This window comes from Cynoglossus semilaevis, chromosome 14 (genome assembly GCF_000523025.1).
Source record: "Cynoglossus semilaevis isolate Cse_v1.0 chromosome 14, Cse_v1.0, whole genome shotgun sequence".
In the NCBI taxonomy this organism is placed as follows: domain Eukaryota; kingdom Metazoa; phylum Chordata; class Actinopteri; order Pleuronectiformes; family Cynoglossidae; genus Cynoglossus; species Cynoglossus semilaevis.
In genome coordinates, this window is record NC_024320.1 from 24,340,943 (window position 1) to 24,351,853 (window position 10,911).

General features: G+C 40.9%; 1 protein-coding gene across 2 annotated transcripts in view; it reads left to right on the forward strand.

The window, feature by feature from the left end:
* The first annotated feature begins 4,651 nt into the window (after window positions 1-4,651).
* The window catches only part of fubp3 (far upstream element (FUSE) binding protein 3), a 20,838-nt gene continuing 14,578 nt past the window's right edge, over window positions 4,652-10,911 (forward strand). For both annotated transcript variants that reach the window (XM_008326000.3, XM_008326001.3), the window contains exons 1-2: window positions 4,652-4,809; window positions 9,165-9,276. In XM_008326000.3, coding sequence (XP_008324222.1) covers window positions 4,714-4,809; window positions 9,165-9,276 — 208 coding nt within the window. In that variant the 5' untranslated portion in view covers window positions 4,652-4,713. The remainder of the gene's footprint in view (window positions 4,810-9,164; window positions 9,277-10,911) is intronic.

The following is a 10,911-nucleotide window of genomic DNA, read 5'->3' on the forward strand; positions in this document are numbered from 1 at the left end:
CATCCATCCATCCATCTATCCATCCATCCACCCATCCATCCATCCATCTATCCATTCACCCACCCATCCATCCATCCATCCACCCATCCACCCATCCACCCATCCATCCATCCATCCATCATCCATCTATCTGGACACTGACACTGAAGGACCACAGATTCCCTGAATGCTCCACCTTGACTGATGTTGGGAGAGGTCAAAGGTTCATCCTGTCATATGAACTCCCAGCATGCATTACACTTACTGCCACTGCTCAGAGCCCTTTCTGTGGACTCTCCCAACCAGTCTACGCCCTAACTCATATCAAACAGCAGTCATTCTTTGTTTGTACCATGTAGCTGGTACTCCACTGTTCACTTTGGTTCATACTCAGGTCAATTCTCCATTGGCTTCAGGGCCACATAAATATGTGAGGTCTATCACGTTAGCCATCGACGGTCCTTTAGCACAAAGAGTTTTGTTTTTGTGATTCTGAAATCACACGTTTTTATGTTCAAGCGCTTGTTGAACTGACATGAAAAAAAAAATCACTTTTTTATATGCATGAACTCCAGGAAACATGTTTTCCCAAATGTGAATGTGTTTTTGTTTTTTTTTCAACCTTCAAGCCGTTCACTTTGGCTGAGCATTACTTGCCGCTTTGCACCTCAGTGCGTATGTGCAGCCCAGCAGTAAGTGAGGGTTTTATCTTGGAAGTAGATTCCACAGCAGCAGCATACATCAGACGGTAGAGTCCACTTTGAAGAAATGCCTCCCATAAACTGTGGGAAATCAACACGCCGCTCTGCTTTGGAATGAATAAATTTTTTTGAATAATTTTTTTGGTCCACTTTTGAAACTCCACGACCGGCTGATGTGCATTTATTTCTGTCACGCCTGGTGTTTGAGTTTGAGCGGTGACTGGTGTCATCCTCAAGAAACTCTCCTCGGCGGCTTGTTGAGTGGTGAAAGCAGTAAAATTACCTGCAAAACACTTTTTGTCAAGTCGTCGCTCAGAGAGCCCCCAGACGTGACCATTTAGCTGTTATTTCCTGTCAGTTTGGGATACAATACAACACAGGCGACGTTTGTCAAGAAAAGTGGGCGACAGTGGGAGAAGAGGGAAATAGAACAGGTGGAGGGAGCGGACGGGAAGGATGGAGAACAGAGGAGGAGGAGGAGGAGGAGGAGGAGGAGGAGAAGGAGGAGGGTCACCGGAGCCGGGGGGGAGGGGTCACGCAGTCCCAGTGGAGGGAAATAGTAGAAAAGTAATTTTCGTAATTTTCACCACAGGTTCCTGTGTAATTGATTCATTTAAAATACAGATACAGAGCTGAATCAAAGTGGGCTGTGGGGGAGAAGAAGGAGGAGGAGGAAGAGGAGGAGGTGGAGCAGGCTGCTGAGGTAAAGTCTAAGAGGTAAAAAAAAACATTGATATATTTCCCTCCTGTTATTGAATAAAAGTGCTCTGTTTATCCTTTTTCATCTGTCAGTCTCCTCCTCTGAGACAGGAAGTCACCTGTCAGAGCTTCCTCTCCGCTCTTTAAAGTCTTCCATTAAGGCACAGCGAAGGGTGAACCTCATTATCTGTCGCTTTCCTTTTGAAATGATGCGATTTGAAGAAGACGTTGTTTACAGTGTGTGGATTCAAAAATTGCTCAGATTGTGATCTTGTACAATACGCTTGACAGAGCTCCTTAACCATAAGATGTTTTCACTAACCATAGGATAAACCATATGGGTCAAAGTCGAGGCTCGCGGGCCATAAACGGCCATTTCGTGTGGCCCACGGGATCTTATAAAGTGCCTTATCATAAAGTCCATGTTGCTGAGTTTCTTAACTTGTTTTTTTTTATTATTGCACAGAGAAATGTACAATATTTGTAACTTGAATAAAAATGTATTAATTGTAGAAACATGTGTTAATACGTTACGCAGTTAAGGGTTACCTTAAGTTAAGGGTAACTGTATTGCTGATGTGCCCCCCCCTAATGTGAACTAACAGTCACCTGAGAAATTGCTTAAAAAAAAGTATCAGTAACTAAAGGTTAACCAAAGAGATGGCTTAGTTTTATGCTATAAACGGTTAAGTGTAGCAGCAGGACTTAGCCATAAGCTGATGTTTAAAAATGTAAAAACTAAAAAAAAGTGTTATTTTGCCCCATCGTCAGGCCTTTGATCATGGATGTCCAGTTCTCTCTAGAATAGAATAGAATAGAATAGAATAGAATAGAATAGAATAGAATAGAATAGAATAGAATAGAATAGAATAGAATAGAATAGAATAGAATAGAATAGAATAGAATAGAATAGAATAGAATAGAATAGAATAGAATAGAATAGAATAGAATAGAATAGAATAGAATAGAATAGAATAGAATAGAATAGAATAGAATGGTCTTTATTGTCATTGTACAGCAGGGGTACAACAAAATTGAATATTAAAGTGCGAGTTTAAGATGATTTTTGGAGCACTTAAACATTTGTTCTGGCAACAACAGTACTAGTTCTAGAACTGCTTTCCTCCTTATGATCGCTCTGCTCCTGACGGAGAGATGGGCTCAGATCCCTCAGGGGTCTCTGGATGAAACTCTATCCCGCCTTTAGAAATTTACGCCCCAGTTGGAGAACCGTGGCAATTATAAAGCAATTACCATTTTCATGTGGCCGGCTCTGTTCAGACTTAGGAGAAGAAAGACGGAGGTGAAAGCCCGGCAGTTTAGGAGAACATGTGTCCATACTAATCCTTTTTCCACATGCTCAGTTTTTTTCTGCTTATTTGACCGCTGTCACCTCCAAAACAAGATGTTGTGAAGTGATGGTGGGAACAGGAAACTGACAATATGTGTGTGTATTAAGAAAAAAAAAAACAGACACCAAAATATTCAAGACAAGAAGTAGAAATAAAAACAGACATAACGCAGTTACACTGTAATAATAATAATAATAATAATAATAATAATAATAATAATAATATAATGGTTATTATTATGGTTATTATTATTATTTACATAATAACATGATAATAATTTGCAATAATTTCCCCATTTTGGGATCAATAATCTACCTTGAAAAAGTGCAGCTAAACTTTGTAAAAAATAAATTAATGAACAGAATACATTTCCACTAAAACCATGTACTGTATGTAATGCAATGTAATATTGAAATTGACAAAAGGAATTGGTCAGAGCAAGAAAGTGAAAGATTTGTAATGGTCCAACAGAAGCCCAGAAAAAAAAACAGACATCCATATCTGTGAAATGGCAGTCTGTACAACCATGGTGTTCAGTTTTTTTATTTCCAACTAAAATTATGTTTTTTAGGTCACTAGTTTTTAACTCACTGACTCCGTAGAAAAATGTTTATCATTTCAAATCTGTATTAAACCACATACAGTCGACACAAACTCCGTTTCCTCCTCGGTTTGATTGACAGGACTCCACAGACCGACACCTTTATTTTATACTGCGGAACAATAATGAATTCCCAATAACTGTGTGTGTATGTGTGTGTTCTCTGCTCCACATTGATGTATGCATCATCTGGCTGTATATGATGACCCCCCGACTGACTCACCCTTTGATACCAGAGCGCTCCTAAAATCACTTCCCATCAACCTCCAGGTTTGAATACATTAGACGGCACATGGTAACAATATGCTCCCTGGGCCGGGGTCACGCTACAGTCGGGCTAAACTGGGGGTCTTCATTTAAAAGGTTCTGGCCTGGGAACAGCGTCAGATCACACTTAATGTATCTGCATCTTCTTTGGAGGTGATAACATGCCCGGGGGCTGACGAGTCGGGGAAACTGACGTCTGTCAGACTCTGCAGCTCACCGTGAAGGTCAATCTTAACTTTATGTCCTGAAACCATTTTTTTTTTTTTTTGCCTAGTTTTATATGACGTTAGTTTAGGCTTTTACCACACAGAGCAGGGTTAAGGTTAGCGTTAGCTAAAAGACTCCGCTCCTCGGGACCACACATTCTTCTCCGGCTCTTTCTCTCCCACTCTGTTCATTGACTTTTGGATTGGATTCACGGAGAGCAAACTATTTTGCATAAACAGTTTGAAAAATTTGCTGCAATTTTCTGTCTGCGGGCAATTGCCAGATGTGCAACAATAGGTGTTTCCACATGTGCAGAGCAACCAATCCTCGATTTTCATTTCATTGTGTCAGATGGGAATTTTTTTTTTTTTGATTTTGAGACAGACATGTTGAAATATTTCAACTAAAAATAGGTTCATGTGCACCAGGGTGTACAAGGTAAGAGTGCAAGAGATGACATCCTGGTTTGAAAGTGTGGTGAGGAAAATTCTGCTACGTCAGACGTGATATTTCTTGACCCAGACGGAACTCTGAACATTGTAGAGTTCGAGATTAGCACAGATGTCTACGTTAAGACCAAGAATACAAAATAAACAAGTGAAATGAAACACAGCACTACAGTTGACATGTAAACTGAACAATGTATTAACTGTCAGGGCAGTATTTTGTATTTCTGTGTCTAATTAAGGAAATATCACAACGTAATCCAATTATAATAATCATCACATCTCCTTGTTTTGTGTTGTTTAACGTCACGCTATTCATATTTATATCGTTGATATAATTATATATTATTTATTATTGTGTGTAGTCCTCGATAGTCTCGCGAGATCACGCCGCTCTCGGAGTTTTAGCCTGGCACGTGTGCAGCCTTTTTTTTAAGTGTGGCTCTCAGCTGCCGAGGCGGATGATGATGATGGCGGAGCTGGTTCAGGGACAGGCCTCGGTGGCTCAGCCCGGAACGAAAGATGACTTCGCAGACACGATACGCCGGGTTCGACAGGTAAAACGCTCTGCATTGCATACTCGGCAGCACCGGGCCCGAGGGGGCGGCGTGTCGGAGCAGGGCACGAGATGTGGTCAAGGGAGTTCGAATCCCTGCTACCAACAGTCCTCATGCATCCAACAGCGAGCTAGCAGGCTAAGCTAACACGCTAACGTTAAGTAGCACAGTTAGCCGAGAGAGGACAGATTAGAGTTGGCCATAAGCAGGGGACGCATTTTGTGACGACGTAAAAACGACCAGGAACCTCGTCACACGTAGGTTTTAACGAAAGACAGGAAAACAATTCCTGACGTCGAAGTTTGTTCAACTTTACTTTAGTCGTCACCCAGCAACCTGTTGTCAAGTCCAGAAGTTGGACTTAGCTCAGTCTGCTAACTGACTAATACCAGCAACTTGTTGTGTTGTTTTATTTGTTGTGTTTTGGGGTTTGTTTGTTTTTTTTGACTCTCTTAAAGGTGAACATGTGAAGTGATTTTCAAACATATTCACATCCAGACATTCAGCTGTGACACAGGCGAGCTGACATGCTTCTCCTCACTCAAAATTAGCTCCACTTAGCCTTACTTTTCACACAGTGATTAAAGACCCAGCCTCAGTTCTCGTGCACACCTTACCACGGTACATTAACACATAATCATTGAACCCCAGCGAAACAGTCAGCTCGTCAGGTCAACGGAATTGAAAATAAACAAGTGTAACTGGTGTGACACTCGGAGCTAGGCCATGCCATGAAACGTCATCTGTTGAATTAAGCCCCCCCGCCCCCTCCCCCATCACCACCACCACCCAGCACCACCACCACCACCCCTACCACTCCTGGTCACAGCCACATTACAGATGTACTTGTTTGCCTTATTTAAAAAACAAAACAAAAAAAACATGTGCTTATACTAGTAAAAACGACCAAAGTGTCCCCCTGCTGTTTCACCCCCCCACTCCCCCTCCTGTTTACCTGACACTGAGCAATGTCACATGGTGACAGCAGGAGACATGGTCACTGAAGCTGTGCTGCAACTGAAGCTGTGTGTCTGCCGTAACAGAAGATTAGTAGGCAATGGTGTGACCGAGGTGGACTTTAGTCTTACAGCTGAGAGTCGGGTCAGGCCCAGTGCAGGATATAAACACAGGCGTGTGTGTTCGCCCGTCAGAAGTGAAAACGTGTCATTAACTTTTAAAGATGGTTTAAAAAAACAAAGAAAAACTGCAGGTGTTGCTGTACACTTCTGTAGTAATCAATTGATCTGTTTCCTGCGGATATCGTTTTTAACGCCCATTTTACCCAAAGCAGGGCATACATGAGATACTAGGAGATGTCTGGAGAGTTGAACCGTTTTATAGTTTTACAACACGCCTGGTGTTTTAATAATATTACTACACTATATGACCGTAGAGTAGTTGTTAAAGTAGCAATCGCACTAGTCCCGTGTTATGTCGTCTTTCTTATCTTGTGTACACAAGCGAGGCATGGTGAAATGGCACTACGAAATCAAGTTTCAGAAATGCCAACACACCCATGCAGTGCCATTGAAATTAATCCTGACTGACTTTGGCACGTCACACACACACACACACACACACGAAGCACATTAGCCTCCCTTGTTTGTGACTCAGTGTCGGACTCGTGGTTTTAGCAACTGTTGTGCGCTTTTGGCAAACGTGATCGTTCAGAGTTGCGGTGTGCCCTTAGACAACAGTCGTAATATACAAATACACAGCTTAAGTCATTAGGTCCGTCCTCGTCAGCTCACATGCCGACGGTAAACAGGTCATCAAGGAGACGTGATTGTGTTGTTTGTGATGTACATACTCAAGCTAAAAGTTGTCGACTTTATATCCAACGTTTGTATGTTGGTGTTTTCTGAAATTGTTATTTTTTTATAAATGAAAGATTTATAGGTAGCAGAGTTCTTTCTTTAATCCCAGAGGAGATGTGTTTTTCACACATCATCAGGTTGTCATGGCAGCAAAGACCACAGTGAGACTTAACAGTTAAAACAATATTACAGCTAGACGTGGCTGAAACACAAAAAGGACATCGTTTTTTCTATTTAGTTGTTACAGATCTTTGTCTTACCATAAAAATGTAAATATAACGATTTTGAACTAGTTTAATGGCAGATGAAGAAGAATACAAATGTTAAATGTTTCAACACGCGTTATGATATAAATGTTTTAAAAATGTCACATTTCACCTGCCTTTTATTTTACGTCATACAAACACACACTGATGCAGGGTTCGACCTGCGGTTCAGGATGTGACGCCCTCTCTGGTGGTTTTCGTCTTGACTGTTTTTATCTGTTGCTCTGCTAATCTGCAATGTGATTGGCTCGTCAACATGCGTCTGTTTTTCTGCACACGTTTACCAATGTCATTGCACATGGACATTGCAAAACAATTTACGCCAGTTTTCACGAAGACTCTTGGGGAACTGCCTTTCATGGTCTCTCACTGTAATTTTTCTTGGTAAATTCAAGTCCCTGTTGAAGCACACATGACATGTGATTGGACAACACTGTCCCATAATTCAGGACTTTTTTTCAGGAATTTGTGGAGATTTGTAAAATGACAGGAATGTGTTCCGTTCACATGTTGACGTTTAATTGTGTGTTCTTGTGGTACGTGTTGCCTACATGTGAGTACACTGTGTACTTTCACACGTCGTCGTCTGATTATGAGTGTGGTATGATAACAAGGTTAATGTAGATAATTGTGGGTGTTGCTCCTGTTGTGGAGCTTCACTTCATCTCACCTTAAATACAATGAACACAGATTGTAACCACGTCGAAATCTGCAGATGTTGAAATTACTAGGTTGTTTAAAATCGTGTTTATATTTTTATTTTTTTAAAGCAAACCATCAGCAAAGCAGTGCGCAGAGTTCCATTAACCTGCTCATTAAATTACTTGAACGGCGACCTCTGATTTGACGTTCCATTAGCTAATTATTGGATACTTCCTCCTTCGCCTCGTCGCGCTCGTCTCTGTTTGCAAAAACGGTCCAGGTCACTAGGTGGAACCATTTTGGTCCTAAATATACACGGTGGACCTAACCCACTGCAAACCGGTAAAACAAGAATGTCACATTAGTCGTGTGGATTTGTGTGGCGTCTTTTTGGAGCACAGTGACCCTGAGGACTAGTTGGTCCCAGGTAAACACAAAAACCACATAATAGTTCACAATACTGCTTAACTTGAAACCCTACCATGTTTCTTTTGTATTGTCACGTATGTGTGTATGGATATGTATACAGTATATGTATGTATATAATGTATATGTGTGTGTATATACATATATACACATTATACATGTATTTATATGTATATATGTGTATATGTGTGTGTATATATACACATTATACATATATATTTATGTATTTATATGTATATATGTGTATATATTTATATATTTAGGTGTGTGTGTGTATATATATGTATGTGTGTGTATATATGTATGTGTACATGTGTGTGTGTGTATATATATATATATAGTTGTGTTTTTCTGCTTTTCTGACACTCATAACATCCCAGTAAAGTAAACTTAGTTGAAGATGCACCTGGAATGACATAGGAATGTTTTGTCAAAATGTTTTTTAATCACAGGTCAGCAGTGGATTCAATCTCGATTAATAATGTGATAAATCCACTGGATTGGATTATATGGATTATAAATATGAAAAAATGTTGATATAATGGATTATAAATATGAAAAAATGTTGAGAAAAATATGCTATCTTATATCACAACAATGTAGCTTCTTGGAGTTGGTGTATTGTAGTCATTCTAGTCATCTCTGAAGGTGGTGGAAGGCTCTAAAAACGCCTGCTCTGTATTTTCATATTTTGAACACACACCAGCACAGATGTCAATTTAGTGTAATTTTCTGAAACGCTATACTTTTGTACGGAAGGAGAGGTGGCAGATTAACGGGAAGTGGAAAATGGTGTTGGTGCTCTCTCGCTGTGAGCTGAACATTTACATGCCCATCATCCTTTTCAGACCCCGAGCATCTGCTTTAGGTTGGCAAGTGGACGACTCGAAATAAAAGATGATTTTAGGTTGAGTTTAGGTTTTGTTTTGGGTTTTTTTTCACAGACCTGATTTTATGTTCTCTGTGATCTCATTTATCACCCAAATCCTGAGAAAAATCTGAGCGTGATTTTTGAGAACAACAACACATCCACGCTGACGAACTAACTTCAACTGCCGTGATATTGTTTGACGTGCGACAAAAAGACTAGACGTTGTCTGGTACAACAAAGAAACATTTTTAACTAAACAACACTTTTTGGTGATTCTTTTTTTTTTTTAACTAAGCAACACTTTTTGGTGATTCTTTTTTTTTTCTCCCCCAGATGGCAGCCAAGATGGGTGGAGACCAGATGCCCAACATGAACAATTCCTCTCCAGTCATAGATCCCTCCCTCTATGGATTTGGAGGCCAGAAACGCTCGCTTGACAATGGAGGTAAGCCGTCATTACGGGCAGGTAGAATTCAGAGCTGCTTTATTCCAACATGGTGTGTTTATTGGTGCAATTCTACACCTTACTACTGCTCATTCAGATTTGTTCTTGGTTTGGTCAGACACCATGATCACTGTAAAATTATTTTATCAATTTTGGGGGGAAAAGTAACCACCAAGCCACCACTGCCCACAGGCTGGGGGTTGAGATGGTACTTTAAGCTTGAAGAGTGAAACAAAAACATTTTCCTGCTGTGTTAGAGCTGTGTAATTTAATGATTTTTATTTCATTTTTTTTTTACTCCAATTGATTGCAATTCAATCTAGAGAAAAATAAAGATCATCTTTCTAATTGACTTGCCTTCTAATTGCCTCTGGGGGCAGTGGTGGCTTAGGGGTTAAGGAAGCCGACTTGGGTCCGGAAAGGTTTCAGGTTCGACTCCACCAGCTGCCAAGTTACCGCTGCGGTGCTCTGAGCACCTGGAGTTCACAATGACAAGTAGTTCACTTTCCTTCCTTCCTTGACAGTTTTTATTCACAAGTAAACTCTTATGTTGCCTTTCGTTCCAAATGATCCCACCTTTTCTCGAGGGTGTATTGTGGTGAGTGAAGATCACAGTAGAGGACGATAAGAGTTTATCCTACCAAAAAGTAACCATGGTTCACTACTGTGACGTCTGTCCTGTGTGCAGCAACACGGATTATCTCTTTAACCAGCTGAATAAATACCATGTGTCTTACGATCGACTAACATAGAAACGGAAACGTCCAAGTAGCAAAACCACAGCCACGTCCGTTGATTGTAATGATACAGTAAATTAAAAAAAATGTCGATTTAAAGCAGTGCAATTCCCACAGAGAAGGTGAGAGCTGTGGTTTTTTTTTTTGTTGTTTTTTTTTTTCCCTCCATTTCCATCCTTGTGTGCAGTAGGTCGGTATCTGATACTGCAGTGTGGTGTGAAAATATCACTTGGACTTATCGTGTTTTGCTCACACAACAGAGATTTGATCCACCAGTGGTAAAACTAGTCATTTACTCTGTCCTCATCCTGTCATTGTTGTTTGTATGAAATTTGAGCCCTAAATGCTTGGATGGATAAACAGAGAACAGTTCAACAGCCGTGGTGTTTGTAACAATTTGTCTTGAGTTTTTGTTTTTGTTTGTTTTTGGGGTTTTTTCCTCTCAGCCAAGGTTGTTCCACAGTACAGACAGAACGTCTTGTCTGTTATCTTTTGCGGAGCTGCTGTGCACCTATATATATATATAATTATTTTCCTTCAATCTTGTCCTCCATATGAATTCTCTTCACCTCCTTCTTTATATTCATGGCTAAGCTGCTCCTTTGTCCGGCGTTAACCGTCTTCCCAGAAGAAGGGAAATCGGTGCAGTGGCTGTAAAATTGATCAATCCGTCTGGATATCAACTCAGGTGTTGTTGTTCCGCCGTGGCAGCGTTGACCCGGAAGGACCTCTGGTTGGCGCTACCTGTCAAGAGATTCAATTCCAACACCAGCAGCTGGTTCTTTCTCTTTGAGCGGCTTTGATTGATACACTCACTCCTACACCCCCGCCCCCCCCCCCCCCCCCGCTGGGGGGGCCGGGGGGACACAAGGGAGTGGGGTGCACCTCGCCCCCTCCC